This window comes from Chelonus insularis, unplaced genomic scaffold (genome assembly GCF_013357705.1).
Source record: "Chelonus insularis isolate UGA/USDA-ARS -01 unplaced genomic scaffold, ASM1335770v1 contig_4_pilon, whole genome shotgun sequence".
Taxonomy (NCBI): domain Eukaryota; kingdom Metazoa; phylum Arthropoda; class Insecta; order Hymenoptera; family Braconidae; genus Chelonus; species Chelonus insularis.
Genome location: NW_023276613.1, coordinates 241,241 through 264,460, shown reverse-complemented (window position 1 = coordinate 264,460; position 23,220 = coordinate 241,241). Strand labels below are relative to the sequence as shown.

Genomic DNA, 23,220 nt, shown 5'->3' with positions numbered 1-23,220 from the left:
CTTACATTAATTCATGAAATAAAAATTAAATTATTGTAATCCATTGTTGGTTATAATCCGAAACTATTCGTTTGGTGTTGAAAGATTTTTACAAAGTGAAATAAATGTCATGTATACTGATGATGAAATTTTTTTGAATAAGCTCAATTACACATAGGAAAAGTAAACAAATTCTGTCAAATCAACAAAGCTTCAAAGTCCATGATGATTGATCACTGAAGTTGATAACTTGCAATTTTATTTAATAACAGATTATATATTGATTCACTTATACAATTATAGATTTTGTAGCGTTGAACCCACAGAGAATTGTCAAACGGTGCATCAACAGATCATGTGTTAGTAAATAGAAAAGTGAATGCTTCACTTTGATCGTGGATTCAAAGTGAAAATGCAAAAGATGGAGGGAGGTAGCTAGTAAATAAATGCATTGATGGTGTTTCAGAGGGTAGTAGTTGCTGAAACACCCGGTACATCTATAGACAGTCATAATATATGGCCTAGTCAGGTTTGGTATGGTCTAGTAGGGGATTCAGTTGACAAATCATTAACTATGCATCGAGCCGACCAGCAAATACTCGTTACTAGTGCCTCGCCCGTACTATGCCAGTCCTCCCTTCGTCATTCCTTGCCCCTGTGTCCACCCTCAATGATCGAACCGAGGAGCCAGATCCTTTTGGATCGCACGACTACCCTCAGCCCACAACTACCTCTAAATACATGGGTAAGCATCGCGCATTATAATGTCATGCATCTCTTACCCGCGATTGATCGATCTTCCAATAAGCCATGAATAACAATCAACCTGTTATATATAATAAATTTATTAATTTTATTGATGTTTTACTTGTGATGCTTATCGGTGGATATCCATGGGAAAAAACTGGATTTAGTTAGATTCATACAGATTAGGTTTAAGTGGATCTTTTATAAATATTCAAGAGTATAAAAAAATTTAATGAATAATAATAATAATAATGGCATAATAACTACATTGAAGAAAAGGTGTAAAAAGTGACCAATAGTATTCAATAAATGAGTAATATATAAAATATTATTGAATACCAACTTCACAGCAAATCTTAAATATGGAAATGTTTTAATTTAAACACTAAAAGTGTTTTAAAATGACGTCACCCATTTGATTAACATTACAGTCACTTTTTAAACACTTCCAAGAGCATTAAAAATGACTACAATGTTATTCGAATGGGTGATATTATTTTAAAACACTACGGTTTGCCGTGTTCTAAGTTCATTAGTTACTATTTAGTTTTGCTTCAAATTTAAAAAAATGTTCAGCTTTATTGTAAGAATTATTTGTTAACTACTATTGTTTATATTTTTTATAAAATTATAAAGTACAATAATCTATATAGGTATTTATTAAACAATAATGTTGATGAGTTTACTTTTAACAATATGTTGGATTAAATTATTGTTAAAAATGTACTTTAATGGAAAAAAGTAAATAATTATATTGCACTGTTTGATATAAAATTAAATATTAATACGATTGAAAGCATACCATTTAAATTTTCGATATAAATTTTTATGAAAATTTAATAAAAATGATTGTTAATAGAAATAATGATAATAATAATAAAAGAATGAAATGAATACAACTAAAATGATAATATCCAAAATGTAAAAATTGAATCGGTTGTGGTAACAATAGGTATATTGATCATAAACGGTGCAGTTACCCTGAATTGTGGTAATCTAAAAAAGGTCAAATGATTTATACAAGTTACTAAAACTCATACAGCAAAACCTCGATAATTTTAATTTGAAAGGAAGAATAAATTTCTTCGAATCAAAAAAAGTTTTTGATTTATCGAGTATTTCAATATAAAGAAGTAAATAATGTAAAACATCAATTTTTGAAGATTACACAATTGATTGTATGTTATTTAAATCATAAAGGGTACAAAAATAAAATATGATTTGTCAAGCGGTTTCATTATTTCAAAAAATGCCTAATATATCAACAACCTAACAATCATATTCTGTGACATTTCCAATTTTCTAGGACACAGAAAACTATTTCAACGGATCTAAAAATCAGAATTATGAGTGCTATTTTTCAAATGGTAGAATAATAATTTTTTAGCACACAAAAAATAATCAAATTGTAATAAAGTAGTTTAAAAAAAAAAATAAAAAAATTGTTAGAAGAATTAATTAAGGGTTGAATCACAGCCAGAGCTCACTAATTATCGGTTACAACTCAATAGTCAAAAACATAGAATCAGGATACTCATGAAAAACACGTTAAAAATGACTTTTAACTGAGAGCTTACTCATTTGTACGCTTTGTCAACGGCTGGGTTTTTAGTGAGCGTCTATCATGGCTTTATTTACGCGCAGGAATTTGTCAGGGGTGATGAGGGAATGGTCGAAAATTCACAAAGGGGATGAATCCATGGCATTAAACATACCCATACGCGTATTGGTGAACCAGGCAAGTTGAGGCAGCTTAATAATCAACCAACGTGTGCTTTGTACTGCCTACATTAAAATAAATTTTTATTCCATCATTCTCTCCTCTAAACATCACCATTTAATTAATTTTTTTATCATTAAAATAACAGTCATGCCACAATGAGGAAAGATATAATTTTCTTTATCAAGAATCGGTAATCAGATTTGATGGAAATTTGGCTGGAAGATTGTTGGTAAAGGAAGAAGGGAATTGACTTGGGAAAGGATTAATTTATTCAGAAGGAACATAACAGTATTTGGTGAGTTAAATAGACTCAACCGGAAGGTATATTATATATAAAGAACAAAAAAGCTTGTGTATTTTTCGTAGAAAATGATGGAGTACGATTGCCTAAGGGGTTGCGTCCGACTATTTTCCGGTGAATCCTCTTTCTTCCGTTTCCTCTCACCAGGAAGCCTAGATACAATAATGGGTAAACACACTTTCAGTGAATTTTACCATGAAAATCTCTCTGGCGGGTGGATGATGTTGAAGAAATTCCTCTTTCCCTCTTGCTGAGGAGTTTTCAACCCTTTCAGCACAGCAGACTGGTATAATATTCGATTACATAGCTTCAAGTAAAGTCAAACAAGCCCAAAAGGCTTTCCTTCTGCTTCGTCCTCTCTCTTATACGGTCTTACAAACCTATCTGCAATGTTTCTCATGTCTATGAAAAATGTAATTTTATTAATTATTAATGAGATATTCTCAGGTACTTTTTATTCTCATGGTATTTTATTGGGCAATAAGTTTGTGGTGTATGTGAATCGAAGCGTAACGAAAAGAAGGGTCTTTTTACAGACATTTAGTCAAATTATTGACGGTCATTACAACTTGCCCTCTTATATTATAATCATCCACTTCATTCTGTCGAGGACTTTAAGTATGCATGAGTCCATCGTGTGTACTATTGGAGGAAAGCTCTTTCATTCTTAATGAACAATTCAATATAAAAAGATTAGAAACATTAATTTTTTAGTTACTGTTTAATCATATCAAGTTGTTTAATAGTTTTTTTGGAAGGAGTTATGTCATTGCTGAATTATACAAATCATTTTTTTATTGATCTAAATTAGTCAGAAATATTTAAATATTTCCTTCAGCGAATTCCTTTGTTTGAAAAATTTCTACTAGATTTAAGTAATGTCAATCCGGCATATAGCATATTATTAATTATGTATCTTTGTTATGAGAAATACACGAATATTTTGATGTACTTGAAGCAGAAAAAAACCAAGATTCTATTTCAAATTATTTACTTTTAAGAAAAAAATTCATTAAAATTTCTTCTCTAATTGAAAAATCTTTTTTCTCTAATTATATCTTATTAAAAAATAAACTTTATCGTTTATTAAAAATAACAATGTAACGATATTTTTTATTAATCAAAAACATTGTTTCTTTTTTCTACTGTAAAACATCACAAATGAGCTCTCTTCTAATATTTTTTCACTCCTTGTTTTCTCAGTACAATAATATTACGATTTCTTCGTTTGCTTTTGACTTATTCAAAGATTGATTTCATGTTTATTCACGTTTAATTCACTAACTTACGATGCTGGAAATGGTAAGGGATGGGCAGCTCTCGGACAGAGAATATTCATTAATTCAGGTTCTCTCTTTCGTAACTCAAGTAGTAGAAGCGTCCCTTAATTCCAACCTAATTAATAAACTTTTGCCATCTCGCCAGGGTCTGTCAATATTCTGCATCTCTTTCTTTCTCGAATGCGTCTTCTAACATGCTTCAAAGGGATATTTTAAGATTTTTTACCTTTTCTACTAGAATTTTACGTACAGTATTGCTCAAAGGCACTTCTTTTCCTAGAAATTACTCCGAGAATTCTCTTAACATCGTTTTAGGTTTTTTTTCTTGTCCAAAGTGGAGGTGAATTTTTTCCTGAAGAAAAACACGCAAATAAGTAGAACGACATAGCAGTGGAGTAATGAAAAAATATCTTTTTCAGTTTGCCAAATAAAAGAAGTGAATCACGCTGGAATTGAGTTTATTGGTGAGCTGGGTGTTTACACGATGAGGCAACAGATAGAGTAAGGATCTACAAAGGTGCCGAGGATGCCAGTCTTGATGTTTACAACTATTTTCCAAGCTTTAACAACTCTTCTGCTATGCCGACAAATACAAGAATAAAAGCATCACCCTATAAAGTCGCTATCAAAAGGTAAGCATTGCAGATAGCACTGATATTTTTTCCAACGTATTTGAAAAACATTTTAATTGAACGCTATTTTTTAGGAAGAACATTCACACGAGTAAAAGTGACAACTCACTGTGCAGCCATACGGACTTCCGGTCGCGTGGACAACAAGCAACAAGACCATGGGGGTTAAATGCGTAAACCTTTATTACTGCTCGTTTATCAAGACGACGGCGCGTGCCGAAGCTACAATAATTGTTGTTTGCATCGTGAGTAGTGTCCAAGTATCATCAATTTTACGTAATCTTCAGGTAGAACATGAGTTAATTATTCATAAATGGCTCTCGAAGAAAGGGTATAACAGACATTTTGATGACGATAAAAATGATGACAAGCTTTGATGTTGAAGAGAAAATTTGTTTGACAGGTCGATTTTTTTTCTTTTATTTATTTCAATTATCATTGAAAATAGAACTATAATCGAGTGGACAATCTCATGGTCAACATGGGAAAATCTCTTGTAAGAATTTTTTTTTATAAAAATACAATGTTGTGTTTGAAGGAAATCAAACTTTGACCTTTAGTAACTAAATATTGAAGTCATTAGTTCACAAAAATATTATTATCTATGGATATCTATAGATAAAATATACTCAAAACAATAAAGGTTAAAGAAGTTTAGGAAAATACTTCTTTTTATCAAAAAATACAGTTATTTACCAAATATCTAATCAGTTTTTTCAATTCTTGTTATTTTTAAAAGCATTTATCTTCAATTTGTTATTGATTCTTATTAATTTACAAAAAAATAGATAATAATTTATTAAAGAACAATGATGACTATAACTTTTATTTTTAAATGAACTTGTGAAGTTAAAATTCAATTAAAAAGGCATTACTTGAAGTAAGAAGTTTCTAATAAGAAGGGAATAACTGATTGAATTAATAAAAATGTAAAAAGAAAAAAGGCTAAATAAAGAGAATAGTTTTAATTTTAGAAAGGAGTCAAGTTTAAGGTGTAATAGTGAATAAAAGAGTCATTATAGCCCTGCAAATTGGTTTCCAATGAACGACTTTGGTATATTTACATAGATTACTCGGACGACTCTTCGTTGTGGTCAGAGTTGGCAAATATATTCAGTCCGATGGTGATCTACAGAGTATGAGGAAGAGGTTGAAGAGAGAAACTAGTTGAACGGGGTTGAATATGCTGGAGGTCAGCGGAGAGTTAGTAGAAGAGGTAGATGAGAGGGAGATAGGTGGTACGATCGAAGGGGAGTGGCGCAAACATTTGTCTGCCGCCTGGTAAATTAAAAGCACACAGAAAGGATGGAGAATAGAAGTGAGAGGATGGTATAAGTGAATGAAGTGAGTGAAGATCAGTCGTTTTCTTCTTCAATAAAGTAAAATATATACCTCACCAATCTTTTATCAAAATGTATCTGCGTTATTTAGAAGCATCAAGTCTATAACAGCATCATAAAAAAGCTCTTTTTTTCTCACTTTATGATAAATCATCGTGATTAACTATCTTGTAAATATTTGTAACGCCTGTGTAATCAATTCTCAACCCACTGTTTTCACTTATTGCTTTCTTTGTTATTATATCAATATTGTAGTGCTGACTATTACCAATATTGTCATTGTGTGGCGTGAATTTTATCACGAGCAATATGATACAACTGTTTACACAATCAAATAAGTATGTAAGAATTCACTTTTAATCATTCTGAAACAATAGTTGGTTTTTAATCTAAATGAGCTATTATCTTATTATTTTTTAAGAAAGAAAAAAGGTTTTAGTTTAATCGAAAGTGTTAATTTTTTAAAGACTCTCTATTAATTAAATAATTTATTTAAATCCAATAAAAAGTTAAATCTACAAAAATTTCTTTGATAAGTGAATTTGTAAATATACATTTTTTTAAAATGACATTTTTTTGACACATTGTAGCCTCTCTTCTGTGAACTGTCAAACTCATGCATGCCATTTGCGGCCACACCCGTTGTAAAGGCCGAAAGCTTGATAAGTGACACGCAGCTAGAGACAGGAGTTGAAAAAGATGTGAAGGAAAGTGTGTAAGAGAGAGAAAGAGAGGAAAGAGGGCTAAAGGGAGTAACGCAAGCTTCTATGTTGACACGCAAATATTTGCCGCGGCATACACCACCACTGTCAAACGATTTTCCCTTCTTTCCACTTTTTTCCAACCCCTCTCATGTACTATCTCTTCGTTTAAGATTTTTACACACCCCGAATGTCGACTACATTAAAAATTATACCAACACTTTAGACCCTCTATTTTCAGTTTCCATCTTACTCTTTTTTTATTTAAGATGAGAAAGCCTCGATATATATATTTAATCTACAATGTTTTCGGAGGGTTGATTTTCTTTCTGAGCCGACGGCTTGTCGTATGTAAACCACTTTGTTAAACAACACTTATTTCAACTCGTTCATCAAATATACATGTGTTTTTATAACATATGATAATATTATGAGGTCAAGAATAAAATAACCCGCTCGAACAAACACTCCTTGCCCTACGTTAAGCTCAAAATTATTATTTCACTGTTTCACAGATTTTTTTTTATTTATGTTTTATGGATACAGTTATATTTGGTACTGATTTATTCTTCTTATATCATCACTATTAACATCATCATTGGCATCATTAGCTTACCCAAGTTGAGATAAATCTTGTATGACACAACTTTTATTTTTTGTCATGTGGCCTTCACATTTAATTATCACTGATATTATAGGAGTTGTAATTTTAAATATGAATTTATGAACAATATTCATCTATGTTTTTAGTTTTTAGAGAAATTTGTGAATTGATCTTTTTACTTTTTTTTGTAAATAAACATATTGACTGAAAATTGATTAAATGGAGAAAAAACATAATGATTTTGTTGTTAATATTTTTATAGGATTTTATTATTAAATTATATTTATTTCATTAAATGAAACTTTATTAATGGTTTATTTATATTTATTTATCAAACTGAATCAAACATTTTCTGGTCGACTGATCATATTTTTTTTTACCTAATAAAATAAATCTTTTATTCATTTATTTTATTGTTTATATTTTCATATTTAAGCTGAATGTTTGAAGTAAATGAAATATATAGTTTTTTTCAGTTGAATATAATTTATTAACTAAATCGAAAATTGTATATAAAGTTATCGTATTCATTGAATTTATTTTCATTTAAATATTATTTTCAATCCATGAAAAAACGAAGTAAATATTAGTATATTTTAAATCTTCATTTATTACCAAATATTTAAAGTAGAAATAACTCAATTAATACACAAATATGAGAAAAAGATTAATTCATTATTTGATAAAAATATTTGCAAATAATATTATTATTATTATTTACTCTAAAAAGTTGAATTTTTATTAATTCATTCAAAGCAGTATTTTTCAGAACAAAATATCCTGGCAAAGTATTTAACCAAAGAAAAAAGTCGAAAAAAAGCTTGAACCAATGAAAATTGTAATCATAGCATCAAGTGTTTGATTGTTTAGCCCCAGTCGAAAAAAAATAGCTATAGACATTAAAACTAGAGTACGAAGTGCAACTCGTGTCTTTGTTGCGCTTTTGACCCCGGGATCTACACACTAGTAGGTTGTCTTCTTGTCTGTGTGCACGCCTGTGTTTGTCCCGTGCAAACTTTGTTTTTGCAAATAGAACCACGTGTTTCTGCCGCCCTGACCGTCTCTCTTATTCTCTCTGACGTACTACAGTATCTACTAACCCCTTACCACCCTTCTGGATTCGTTTTACTCACCATCTTTTCTCTCTTTCTTCGAATCCACACCCCCTTGCGCACACATGCGACAGGTGCCTAAACCGATCTAGGTCGAGCATGAAATCAAACTATTTGTTGTACATACTGGTTTTTTACATTTTATGCAAATGTATACTACTTGTAACAATTACAATCAAAGTCAACATGAAAATTTTTACCATGACAAAATAATTTTAAAGAATAGTTCTTTGTTAACATTTATTCTTTCACTGTACGATTATTCATATTTTCATTTTTTTCATATGTTAAAAATAATACAAACATGCTAAGAGATTATTGTAATTCGAAAATATTTTTTTGGTTTTAATTACTGATGAAAGTTGCAGATAAACAGGTTTTACTTGAGACTTGGTCTAAAAGGAGATTCTTGTCTTGTGAAGCTTCAAATAAAATACTTAAAAGGTAATTTTCAGAAAGTTTTATAAAACTAATATATTTATTTACTACCTTTGATCTTCATTATTAATAAAAATAAATAAATAATTTTCAAAAATTATCAAAACTTATTTTTAATTCGAAAAAAACATTCAGTTCATTCGAAATTCTAGAATATTTATATTATGGAACATTTTAAAATAATATAAATATTATAAAATAGTTCTAAGTTATTGTTTCAACTTGATTTATTCAGACTTTCAGTTAATTTTTGATCCAACTGATTGATATAATCATTTCTTTCACTAAAGCATTGTAATTCATTTAATTCAAGTACTTATTTATTATTTAAACAAGAATTTATATTCATCTCAACATTAATATTCTCATTAGCGTAAATGACTTTTTAAATATTAACTAAAATTGAAGGAAAGTCTAAAGTTTATTGGAAAAAATTACCAAAGTCTTATTATCCAAACTTTTTTTAACGTAATTTATTTATTCATTTAAAAGTCATGTCCAGTTTTAAAAATATTTTTTTCTCAGCACACCTTGAGAAACAATGAAGCCTTGTGATGAGCGACACGTGCTCCAAAGTGAACATAGTCAAGGAGAAATATTCGAAAGTGATGAGGGAATAGTCCAAAACATTATATATGAAGACGACATGCAGGAGGTAGCAGAGAGTGAAGAGAGGATGTCAAAAGGTGAGAAACGTGGGTAGATATATACTAATTGAAGGGTTCGTCGAAGAAACGTACGGTAGCTGAACTCCATGATTAACACTTGAAAGTTGGACCACACGCAGCGATGGATGATATTCATTCTCTACGTGTTTTTATCTACTTTACGTTTACTAAAATGATACTTTCTATTGTATCACAAGTGTTTACAACTTCACGAACCGATAATTTTGCCTTGGACTTGGTAGAATTCCTAGAATCATGCGGAAGTGAGGAAAAGGGCGCGAACGAGAAGAGATAAGGGAATTTGAAGAAGGCGACGAAAGACCGTTTACACAACTCTTTGCCGTCCTGTGATGCCATTACGTACTTGAGACTGACTGGCCTAAAACTTCTACTTTGGACATGCCATGAAAGAACAAAGGTGACTCATTTCTGGATATTTTAGTTTGTTTCGAGTATTTTTAGTTCACGTAATACCTTCATGAATAAAAGACACTTCTGCAAACATCTAGAGAAAATTCAGGTGAAATCAGTCACAAATTTATCAAGAAAGTCATACTAAAATGATGATTCTTTTTGAGCAACAATATTCAACAAGTAAATAAAATTATAACTTCATGGCAAAAAATGTGATACAAAATATTGTCTCTGTAGCATAATTATCATGAGGCTTGAATAATTCTTTGCATCAGACGAGCTGAGAGAAAACGCAAATCTATAAATGCATATGCAAGACTTCTTAAGTTCAGTTTTACACTACGTTGAGTCTACGACTTCTTGAAATCACCTATTCCCTGTGTGATAGAGTGCTTGGTTCACGCGCCTTAACCCTGAAGAGTCCTCGAGGTTGAGTCAAGAGCATCTTTTCATCTGCATGGGTGGCCCATTCTTCTTATATATGCATTATATAAGTTCTCTGTGTATTCGAAACAAGAAGTAGAATATGATGGATCTCACCAAGCAATGTCTGACCACTGCAATCTCTCTTCCGTGAATGAAAGTTGTGAATTTTTTTTTCATCAACCTGACAGAATTATTACAACAGTATATGTGGTTGAATCGGTATTAAAAGAATAAATTTTCAAAGAAATTCTTATCGTTTGAAGATTCATGGAGCTCGTGGTAAAAATACATGGACTAGTTGCTAACGTCATATTTCTTTAGATAACAATAGATTAAATTTTATTCTACGAAGTTTTTATTTTTAAACATAGAAATATCTCTCTACTTAAAATAAAAGGCTGATGAATTATCAAAAAATATCATATTCTAGGATAATTACTGACAAAAACAAGCTCATAAAATTCATTATGTAATTTTTTTCACAGCCAAAAGACTTTTGTTCAATGTTGTGTTGAACAAAGAAGAAAAGACATAAGATAACTTAAAAATTCAATATTTTCTGAAATAAGAACAGCTAAGAAGCTATTTGAAAGTTATACGAAAGTGGAGAAGGTACAGAAAATTTACTTTCAACCCTTGGTAGAGGGCAGTTAGGCAATATGGCCGATTGATCATGGCGTGTCGTCGTCATCGTCGTCGTCGACGGACACATAGGGCGCAGGACGGCTAGAGGGGTGGAATCACGTTGCCTGCTTTCCGCAGATAAGGACGGACCCTATATTCTGGTCTATGCTTCGTGACTTTAGCTCTAGCAACTTCTCTTCCTCCCTTTTCCCTTCGTCTATTGCTCTCTCGGTCATGTACGAACATTGCCACCCTGAGTAGCGAAAACTTCGATCGATCATCCTTTGTCTGTAATACGGACAACCGCTGTCCGCTGATAAATTGACTCGTCCATCCTCATACTGACGTTTGGTTGATGTTTTTCTCTCTTTTAGGCTGAATAATAAGCGGAAAAGACGTAATAAAATATTTTAAAGCTTGATAGGGGGGAGGGGGGGGATTTATTAAACTACTTGTATGTACCAAGGGATAGTCTTGTTCTCTGTTATTTCTTCAACCCCTTAGTCGGTGGGTTACACCAGTAAAATGTCACTGAATAATATAAATGCCTATCAACAAGCACAATCCCATGAGATTACTACTGAAGGAATAACATTTATTTAATTATTATCTGTTTCCCCGGAGATAGAACATGAATTCATAATTCACCATGAATGTTTACCTCACTATTTGAGGATGTGCAGGATTTTATATTAGCTCTCATACATTTATAGCCTCCAGAGAATAAGTATGTATGTAAAGAAGGCATCAGTTAATTGAGTAGGTGAGCTATATTTGAACGGAATTTCACACATTATTACTTCGTACATTGATTTACACACTTCTTATTGGAAGAAACAAATAGTGACAATTTTCACGACTGTAATTTTACAAATTATGTTTGCACAATCTTTTGGTTACCATATGTTTCATTTACATATATAACAATTTTTTTTAAAATTCATTCCAATTAGTAATATCAATTAATGTAACTTATTTCATAATCGTTATTAAATTAAAGATGATGGATATTCTATAGTATATTTTCTTTCACATACTTGTACGTCTAGCAGTAAATTATTATATGAGCTCATTGTAATGAATCCTGCAAGTAAATCTAATTATTTAAAAAAAAAATGATGTGCATTACAGCTTTAATCAATATGAAATTTTCTTGTAATCGTTATTTTTGATCGGTTCCATCTTGTCATCAATAAGTATTATTCAAAAAATGATTCAATTAAATCATCAATTGATCGATATTAAGTGACTGAAGATTAATATTTAAAATTGAATTCTAATCATTCATCCTAGTGCCATTCTGTGTCACAAAGTCGTACTACTGAATCACTTAAACAGTCGATAATGAATTTAGCAGTCGATATTACAGTTTACGGACACTTAATGGCATACTGTCGATAAAGTAGAAAAGCAAATTAGTATCATAAGATGGAGGAATTTACAGATGACGCAATGTTGTTTTGAGTTGTGCATAGTGAGAACGGTGTCCAAAAATTGTCATATTTTGCGTACATTTTCACACAAAAAAACATTATAATGTTTTAAATCATGATATTCAAACGTTTATTACATAAACAAATAAGCTCTTTTTTACATCAATGTGATAAAAGGGTAATGAATGTTGATCATTTGAGCCTTGAATTAAATGTAGGAGGTTAGAATTGACAAGCTTACAATTAAAAGTAATTAATTTTTCCAGTTTATCATCCATAACACATCAGATTCATCATTAAAGTGGAAGAAAATAAAAGACTTTAAAAAAGCAATGCCGCCTCATAGAGAAAATCCCGTAGTAACAGTACTAGATACTCCAGAATTTCGATCAATTTTTACTCCAGAATTAGATGTGGTAAGAAATCTTTTTAAGAAGTATAATTATGAATTGAGGATAGCTGGTGGTGCAGTTCGTGACATGCTTATGAAAATAACACCAAAAGATCTTGATTTTGCTACAACTGCAACTCCTAATCAAATGAAAGAATTCTTCACAAACGAGAACATTAGAATGATTAATATGAATGGTGAAAGACATGGGACTATTACAGTTAGAATAAACGATGCTGCTAATTTTGAAATAACTACATTGAGAATAGATGTTGTTACTGATGGTAGACATGCTGATATTGAATTTACGACAGATTGGATACTTGATGCGAATAGAAGAGATTTAACGATAAATTCAATGTTCTTAGACTTTGATGGTAGGGTTTATGATTATTTCTTCGGATATGATGATTTGGAAAAAAGACGAGTTGCTTTTGTTGGAGATGCTCATACTAGAATAACTGAAGACTTTCTAAGGATTCTTCGATACTTCAGATTTTATGGAAGGATAGCTGATCATCCTAACAATCACGAGGAAACGACGATTAAGGCCATAAAGGATAATGTTAGTGGGTTAGAAAGGATTTCTGGGGAACGAATTTGGACTGAATGGAGTAAAATTCTTGAGGGTAATTTTGGAATGGAATTAACGATAAAAATGATCGAATGTAATCTTGGAAAATACATTGGACTACCGGAGAATATCGATCTTGACAATTTTCGCCAAATATGTCAAAGAGCTCGGTCTAATAATATGGTGCTTCATCCAGCCACAATGATAGTTTCTATGCTCAAAGATGAGAAAGAGGTCTTGGACGCTCATGGAAGATTAAAATGGTCTGGTTATATTAGAGATTTAGCATTATTCGTCGTTTTAAATCGAAATATTGAGGACTCTCAATTGCCTTTGTTGTCGTTCAAACAACTAATGCTGACATCTAACAAGAGGAAAACTACTCGCGAATATATCTTAGAAGTTTTTAAATATCAAGGAAAATTCGATCTTATGAAAGAATTTCAAGAATGGGAAGTTCCACATTTTCCAGTTAAGGGAGATGATGTGAGGTCATATATTACAAATCCTAAAATGATAACCATTGTGTTGAATGCTTTGAAGAGAATTTGGCTGATAGATAATTGTCAAACTAGTAGAGATAGTTTGTTAGCACAAGTACCTGATATAATAGCGAATTCAGAAGAGAAATATAAATCACTTATTGACACTAAAAAAGTTTCTAAAGGAAAAAAAAATAAAGATGTGATTAATAGTTAATATGATTTCTTTTATTCTTCAAACAGTAACCTATATTCCTATTCTACCTGAGTATAAAATATTTAATTTAATAAAAATAGTGTATAGTTGCTAATATCAATATAAAATTGTCAGCATAACTTTTCTTGAAGTAAAAGTAATATCCTAAAAATAGTATACTTTATCAAATCTATCCAATAAAATCGGAAATAAATTTTATAGTTTACAAATCTATCACATTGTTTATGTAGTTTCATAAATCTTTATTAATTTTGGCATCCAATATATGCAGATAGTTTTCCCAATGCAGTTATTTTAACGAGATTCGAAAGCTACATTTTCGATTCAAAAAGAAATCAATGTAGATATTGATTCTAACAATCAAACAAAAAGTACATGGATGTTTTTTAAAGTCATTTGTAGCTAATGTTACGAACATAGAAAACTACGAAATCAGTTCAATGAATTAAAAGAAATGCTTGTAACTGGAGGAAGTTGTCATTTTATATCGAGTTATATTGAATACTTTACGATAACGTCAAGTTTTTTTTTGATTCACCTCGTTGACTCTGTAACGACTGAATTGCCTCCGATTCAGTCACTCCTTATTCTTCTTTGAATTCAGAGTGAGAACAGTGAATAATCTATGAAGCGAGCAAAAAAGATAGCTAGGTTCTAAAGAAACTGTTATTGAATTCAAGTAATTCTCGACCTACATTTTATCACTATCTAATTTACACTCAAAATTAAGCATATAGAAGTTGTAACAATAATATTAGATTAGATTTAGTTTTGGTTTGGAGAAACAAATGTTTGCTGAAGGGCAGATCTCAGTCTGATTATATTTAAGAAGGATGAAGTTGGATACGTCATTAATAATAATATAGTACAGGTACTTTGAAAGACTTTAATGATGCATTTAATACATATGATAAAGCTGAGGGCCGTCACGTAGATAATTGAAAGTGCATTGGACGGATGGATATCAGTGTATCGCATGAGACATGGATCAATACATATATTTATTTATACATGAATTTCAGGTGTATTTCAATGGGTATAGAATAAAACGATCGATGTTCAGTATGTCTATACCACGTGCACCAGGTTGTCAGTTGCAGCACGAATGTATACACGATACGTATAAACTGCGAAATTATACGATAAAAAAATAGTTAAAAGCCACTGAAACCACAAAACTAGTCCGTGGGTCAATTAAGAACTCAGCACGCTAGTCTGGTTAAACCGCAGTCAAACAAAAGAGACTTTTAATTGTCAAGCAATGCCCGTCAGTCTGTAATAACAATTTAATGATGCTCCATTAACTTCCTAGATGAAAATTTGTACCTATATGGATGTGTAACTATAGGGACACTAATTACGAAAACTGTTGAGAAAATTGGATTTGACCACATGACGCCTGCTTGCTGTTTCTCCTTTTTAGAAAATAACACCTTCCGCTATTGCTCTCTTCTTTCTTCATCCACTTCTTACGACGATTCTTCGTCTTTGAACAATGACTCAACGTCTAGGATTCGTGACCCGGAGTTGAATTAACTGCTCGCAGTTAGTCTCTGAGTTTCTTTATTTTTTTTTTTTACGTGCTCGATTTTCTTTCTTACTTTCTCTCTCTTATTCCTGTGCAGGTCTATACATATACTCGAGTGCTATTCTTTATAAAAACTTTTGCCCAGGCTATACTGTCGTCCATCCCACTGACAAGTATATATCTTTACTGGTTTTCAAATATACTCAAGGTTCGACGAGAATGCATAAAAGTTCGGTGGGCTATCCGATTTGAAAACCCCCCAACTTTATAAAGCGGATAGAGAAAGTTTACGGGCAAGAAAACTCGTGTGCCCAGTGGATGGAAAAGGAAACTTGGTGCACGTATGGAGAAAGGAAGAAATGAAAAAGTAAACTGGCAACCGACAGATTTGTTTCTGGATTTCGGGCTTTTGCTAGAGAATCCTCTTGGGTGTACTGTGGTTTTACGACTAACCGCTTAGCTTCACCAAGTCAAACCATGCCCTAGACATCTCCTCTCTCTTTATCACTTGACTGTCACTAACATCGAAACAATAATCTGCCTCTATAATACATTTCCTATTCTGTTGCCTTGAGAATAGAATCCATCCAGATCCTACTACGGATATTCTCTACATATCCGCTTGGCATCTGTGAGGTGTCAACGATCTCCTCTGAAGAAATCCTATAATGTCCATGATAATGGAAACAGTGGTGACAGGAATAGGTAGCAGGATAATGTTCATCGGTTGAGGATAGCTCGACGATAAATTTAAGCAAATAGAGCCTCTGTAATTCTCCGTCAGCAGTGTAGTTCATACTGCAGTCTAGGTTCTCAGTGTCAAATACAGGTGCAACGCTCATTGCTCTTGTCAGACCAATAATACCAGTTAATATAATAATCCTGATATATCATAATCAACTGTTATTTGCCAGTATTGTTTTATTACCGTCTGTTCTCTTATGACTTCATCAATGAACCAATAAAGTGACAAAATAAATCAGCACTCGCGTCATATCGAGATGTAGAAAAGAGAAATAAATTTTTCTTTAGATCAAACTCGGGCTTGCTCTGTCGTACCCTTCGCAAGGGTAGTGGGAAAGCAAGCGCGGGGGCGAAAGCTCGAGATATGCCTGCGCGGTTACACACGTTCCCGTCGTGCTTCTGTCAGTACGCGTCGAACTGCCACTACGGTGCGACCGCAAATTGACGGACAGACTTTTGCACATCGAGTCATTGAAATTTTATTTATTTACTGGAGATTTTATTGCTTAAATATTTTTTTCTTTTTAGTTCTTGAACTCTACTTGGGTTCATTAGTTATTTTCAGTCAAATGAAGTGACATAAATTGAAATAATTATTATAAACAATCAAATAAATAAATAAAAAATTAGATAATAGTTTGTAATCAACGGACTTCCGCCTTTTCAGAAGTTTTATTATCATAACCATGACTTGGCACGCTGGAATGTCTATTTGGATGATCATAGCGTTGACTGTCATCACTTTCACCACCAGTAGCATCGCCGGTAAGTTTCTTCAAATATTTTCCCGCACATTATCATTCCATACAGCAGCAGTAGCTTGTACTTGATTGGATTCTCGACGTAGAAAAATTATTTATTCAACTAGGGACGTATGAGAACACGCGGTTGCACTTGGCGCAAAATTTTCGTCGTTATAGGATGCATTTTGCATGCCAAAAATCGTCTGAAGGAAGTCATAAGTGCGGAAAGAAATGGAGAAAGTGAGACAACGTGAGGAAGTAGTAAAATTGCAAACTCGGCATGATGTTGAGGGGATGATAAATTTCGTTGGAATGTGATCATACGGAACGCTGAACATGGCCAGATCAAACTTTTTTCTCCTTTTTTTATAGTTTTTTTATGTACTTACTTGCTGCGACAAATTAATACCCATGTCGCGACGTTATTGATGGTCTTTATTATGATGTCCAGCAATTGACTCGATGTAATAGATATGGCTCATCTAATCATTAGATGTCAACGATTCGCTTTGAGTGAATTAGAAATGATCTTTAATTAAGTTTATTATATGTACATATATTTAATATGATCGACATGTTTGTCTTGATGACATTTGTTGATGAATTATATTTATATAAATTAAAAATTCATATTAATAATACAAAATTTGAATAATTTGATCAATCAATTATTTTTAACATAATTAACATGAGTTACTAAAAAATAATTTTTTATTTATATGAAATAATTTTATCATCTCCAATGATTGTTTCTAAAATTATTACTAATACGGATTATTATTGGTAATCACATTGTACGACATTTTGAATAAACTAAACAAATATTTGATAATAATCAATCAATAACATGTTATTATTTAATTTATTTAAATATTCAATCATGTCAAAGTTCATATATGACAATTGATTGAATTTCAGTCTTTTTTTGTAAAACAATTCACTAATTGAATGACATATTTTATATGAATTAAACGCACATTTGTATTTATCAATCAGATCAAATATATTTAATCTAAAACATAAAATTTCATTATTTAATTAATTAGCTATTGAGACCAGCTCCATTTGGTGAAATGAATAATATATTAAGTAATATTAAATTTTTAGCTAAATCACAGCTAAAGTTCAAATATAACTGTATATATATTTTAATAAAATTACTCCGCTTAATTTGAATACCAAAATTAAAGCACACAATTTGAGATGTATCCAATATTTAGTCACTCATATAACTTCAACGGAATCAATGATGACAAGGATTTCATATAAAAAACTAGCTTCAATTTAATTATTACCATCATGATGATAATGGAACTGAAATTGAAATTATATTATAAATAAATAAATAAAGGCTTAATATATTTTTAATAAAATATGTATGTGTTATACTTGACATCGAACATAATCTCTGGCAATTTTCCTCTTATTACGATTTCTATCCAATATAGCGGACAAGTTTAATTAGTTTTTCCACCGACTGTCAATCTACACACTAAGTCTATATTTAAAGCCATCATAAAACGTAGTGGCATTGCGTTGGGTCATGTTAATAAAGCCTTTAATTTATTTTGACATGCAATTTAAATAAAATGAACATCACTCAAATTTTAGAAAAAATTTACAAATAAATAATAGTGAAGTTGAGCAAAGTTACAATCTTCTATATACTGACGTGAACCTCAAAGGAAAATGCTGGGTATAAAAAATGTAAGAAAAATAGAGGAAGATTTGAGATAATCTTAAAAGTTCCTCAAGCAATATTATATTGCCAACTTGAAACGTCAGAATCTCTTCATACTTGCATGGGCTCCTTAAAAGAAATTTACTGATAGAAAATAAATATTTATTCTACAATGTCTTTAAATATTTGTACTACTTATGTTTAAGGATAGTAGGAGTAAATAATTGAAGTGAATGTCAAATCAACAGACTGCAAAAGGGTTGAAAAAATGTCTGCTCTTGAGAAGTTAAGCTCATGTGTATTTTTAAAGAAAGAAAACGCTGCAAGGAGTGAAACTAAACGAAGAAGACTCGTTGGTTTTTTTATCTTTTGTACTTATTTTCGTTGACGAGATCCGTACGCGTATATGTACATGTGTATATATTTATATAGATAGATAGGTATATGTAGATATAAAAAGCTAAAACTTGTACTTGATATCTCGTACTCTATATCCACTTTCTATAGGAATTGAGTTGTCGACAACTTTTAACGAGCAAAGAGAGAAACGCTGGAAAGAAAAAATCTAAGTTGGGGGTAACATTGTACGAGTATTTTTAATTAAAATTTCCTCTCAATCCTTTTCATTTGAATTCAAATTATGCTCAAGTTTTAATTTACATTGATACAATTTTATAAACAATGTTGTATTAATTGATGACAAATTTGTATCAAAGACTGATTTAAAGAAAATGAAGACATTCAATGAGAAGTTCATCATAAGTTTTTATCAATCGACGAAATTTAGATCAAATTTATTTCTTATGTTAGTGTTCAATCCTACGTTACTGTACTCAATCTCTACAAGTCTTTGCAATTTAAGGGATGTGATTGAACAATTTTTTGTTGTCAACAGTTGAGAAGAAACAATCTAAAGAGAAAAAAGATATGTAAGATTTTTTTAAGCTAAAAATACTTCAAGAAGCTAAGCAAAAAACTAAGTTCCTTAAGGGTTGCATCCAATTTTTTCCAACTCCACGAAGGCACTTAAGGTATATAAAAAATTGAAGAATGTTTGTTTTACTCTTTCTGATTTCTAAGTAATCAGCTAATTAAATCACAGGATTAAAGAAGAGGCGACGAATCTTTGACTCCAGAGTTCAGTTTTTATTCGCTCATTAACTTGACGTCTTTTGCCAAGAGAAATAAATTATGATAGTTATTAGTATGTTTTATTTCTTAGGAAAAAGTGGAATAACTTGTTTCATGATTTCTTTGTCAAGTATTAACAATGTTTTTTTTGGCTCCTGATTAATGTTTCAATTTCTTAACAACTAAAGAATTTCAATTTAAAATTTTAAACATATTTCGAACTTAATTTTACTCTAATGTTTTTCTTTTTGAATATAAAAGTTTTATTTAATGATTAATAAAATAAACCATTTTCGTTAATTTACCATCAAATATTCATTTTAATTACATAGTTGAATACATGTCTAATCATTTAACTAATTAATTTTCCAAATATGTAATGAATAGATTCAATTTCTCTGAATTTTATATCTAAAATCAATTTAATATTTCACCTAAAATAAAGATCATTTTGAATTTGTTGATAAATATGTTGAAATAAATTCATTACCAGGTTTAATCACTTTTAATGTATCAATGAATTAATAGTTTATTGAGGAATTAAAACTCTGGCACAAACATCTGTATTTCAATTATGCGGCAAAAAATATTTAGAATTGAAAATAGCAAATATTCAACTAATCAATTAAATATTAATATCATAAAGTAATATTAAACAATTTTTATTAAACTTCCAATGCCATCAAAATTTTATTAATATTTATTTTCTATTGAAAATATTACAAAATATTAAATAATTTTAAACATCATTTATTTTCCTCCACATTTATAATTCGCATTGATTCTGTCTGGTATTTTATTTATGGTCCCTGATAAAACCACGGGTTTCATTTTAACATAATAGAATCTCTTAGTAAATTTTCCTTGCTTGGTGGGCGGAAATCATGGTTTCCAACTCTTCATTTACATATTATTCTTTAGCTCTTACTTATTCCTACCAAGAGCTTTTCATTCAGGCCAATTAAATACCTTTGTACTCGAAATAATTCCAAGGACAATAAGTCATTCAAAAGCATTTAGAATATTTTTCATGCTACTCACTTCCATGATAACGATATGAATCAATTAGCAAGAATGAAACTTTCCAATTGGCTTCTTTATTATTTCCTTGAAAATATCTCTAAAGCAGCTGTCGTGAAAAACTTGATTTAACTTTCATTAAGGAAGTTTAATTCGTAACATTCTCAAGCTTTTCGCCGTTATCACAATAATTTTCTGGCCACGCAGAGACAATAAAGCTTGAAGATGAACCTCTACCACTTTTTAACTCAGCAGCATGCTATAAGACCACTTTCTACAATAAAGAGGGTAAGAGTATCGTCCATTAGCTTTTAACGCTGACGTTGCTTCCAGCAATGTACCCTACATGGTTACTTCATCGTTTCCCGTGTGTCCTCTATATTCTCTAGCACCGTAGGGAATATCTACAACATTCCCTTGATCGTGTATGCTATGTTAGTTGCAGCATGGTCCTAGGACCAGCCTAATCACGAGACAATTTGATTTGCATTGTTTGACAGCTTCGTTAATTATCTATTCCGATGACCTGAGTTAACTACCCTTTTTCTAACATCCTCAAAATGTCCTCTCACCCTTCTGCTTCAGTAACTCTATACTCAAAGCTTGAAATCATTATCTCTTACCTTGATAAATTTTGTACCTTTCTCATATGCTGATATATAAAATATTCAAAGGCAACTAGAAATTCTGGAAAAAAATTCGTCTGGAGCATTTCACTCTCAAGTCTCTTCACCTTACTTCTTTGCTGTTGAATATGTTTGAATTATTTTATGCTACGGCTTTTTATAGCTACTAGATCTTTTTAGTTAAATTCTAGTTCTAGGCATAAGAGATGCCTACTTGACGGCTTCATCGCAAGTCTTGCATTGGCTGTGGGAATATAACAAGATATACTTTATTTGATAAAGTTTTTTTTTATATTTTTACCATTGTTACATATAGGCATGGTAGAATAGTGGCTTGAAAATAGTGCTTGTATTTGGAATAGTTTTGGAAGAGACGATAAGTTCTAAGCTTTTTATAGATAGCTGTGTTTCAATAATTGGACCAGGAGATATCGTGGAATATATTCTATGACTAAATTCCAAGTTTTACGTGTTGTTGGGTTTTGGTGATATTAACGAACTGAAAACTTTCATTGATTTCATTATTTTAAATATTAATATTGATCTGAAGTTATGAATATAATTGAGAGTAGATTGATTTTTTTCAACCCGAATTTTTTTTATATTATTTCTGCTAATTAAATTTTAAAAAAAATCAATGTTCGTTCATTGAATTTTTTTATGACATTTGATTAAAAATTTACATAGTTATAAACATTCATATTTGAATTGAATTTAAAAGTTTTTTTGACCCGAAATTTTAATAAAAATGTGAAAAACGTAAACATTTTTTAAAAATAAGTGAATGGAAATCACTGAAAAAGGGTAACTATTTAATCAAAAAACAATTGAGACATATTTAAAATAATAGCACTTGATTAAAAGCTATTACCAAAAACTGAATCGTTGATGTTTTATGATCGAAATGACTAAAATTCGTTTGAATTCATTTTCAATTATCAATATATTATTTAGCCAAAAAGAGATAACTGAAAATAGTTGAATGTTTACAAACTCACATTAATTTTGACTATTTCATTTTTAAATAGCACATATTTCAAGTGCAACACCGTTTTCGACAGAGCGTATAATAAGGTCAGCAGACACCTTATTATTTCTACAAATTTTAGTAGGTAATTTGTTTCTTTATGAAGCTTTTTTCATATTTACCCACCAACATAGCAGTTTATGTAACTCAAAACATCCACACTATTTGAATAGCCCGAAAAATTCATATGAAAAAAGTTTAGAAAAGATTCTAGCGGACTTTTTTGTTTGAATTGTTCCAAATCGGAAATAAAGCAAAGCTTTTTAGGGTTGTATAAAAATTACACGAATTGTTTTTAAACATTTCTCTTTTGAACTAAACCCAACTTTTCATTTAGTATTTTTTGTTTGAAAAAGTTTTACAAAAATTCTCCTTCATTTCAGATTTCAAACATTCTTAGTCATTAAATTCTCCAAAACTCATTGAATTATTTGTATTTAAATTAATTCATCTAAAATTATTATATAATACATTGTTTGATTGAAAATAAAAAAAAAACTATAATAATTCCACTTATAATTCATCACTTCTTACACTCTATTATTTATTAAATTCAGTGATACTTCATTATTGATATAATGAGAGAGAATTTTGTACCACCTTTATTATATTATCATAATCGATATGACCATGC

General features: G+C 30.7%; 3 protein-coding genes across 4 annotated transcripts in view; 2 read left to right on the top strand and 1 right to left on the bottom strand.

Moving 5' to 3' along the window:
* The window catches only part of LOC118069997 (uncharacterized), a 68,141-nt gene that overhangs the window by 15,486 nt on the left and 29,435 nt on the right, over window positions 1–23,220 (bottom strand). The gene's annotated exons all lie outside the window — the stretch shown is intronic.
* LOC118069996 (CCA tRNA nucleotidyltransferase 1, mitochondrial) lies at window positions 12,458–14,086 on the top strand. The gene is made up of 2 exons (XM_035088393.1): window positions 12,458–12,600; window positions 12,689–14,086. Exons 1-2 carry the CDS (start codon window positions 12,538–12,540, stop codon window positions 14,084–14,086), a joined length of 1,461 nt encoding a protein of 486 aa, XP_034944284.1. The 5' UTR covers window positions 12,458–12,537.
* LOC118069994 (uncharacterized) overlaps window positions 16,782–23,220 on the top strand; it is a 59,723-nt gene continuing 53,284 nt past the window's right edge. For both annotated transcript variants that reach the window (XM_035088392.1, XM_035088391.1), the window contains exon 1: window positions 16,782–17,123. In XM_035088392.1, coding sequence (XP_034944283.1) covers window positions 17,045–17,123 — 79 coding nt within the window. In that variant the 5' untranslated portion in view covers window positions 16,782–17,044. The remainder of the gene's footprint in view (window positions 17,124–23,220) is intronic.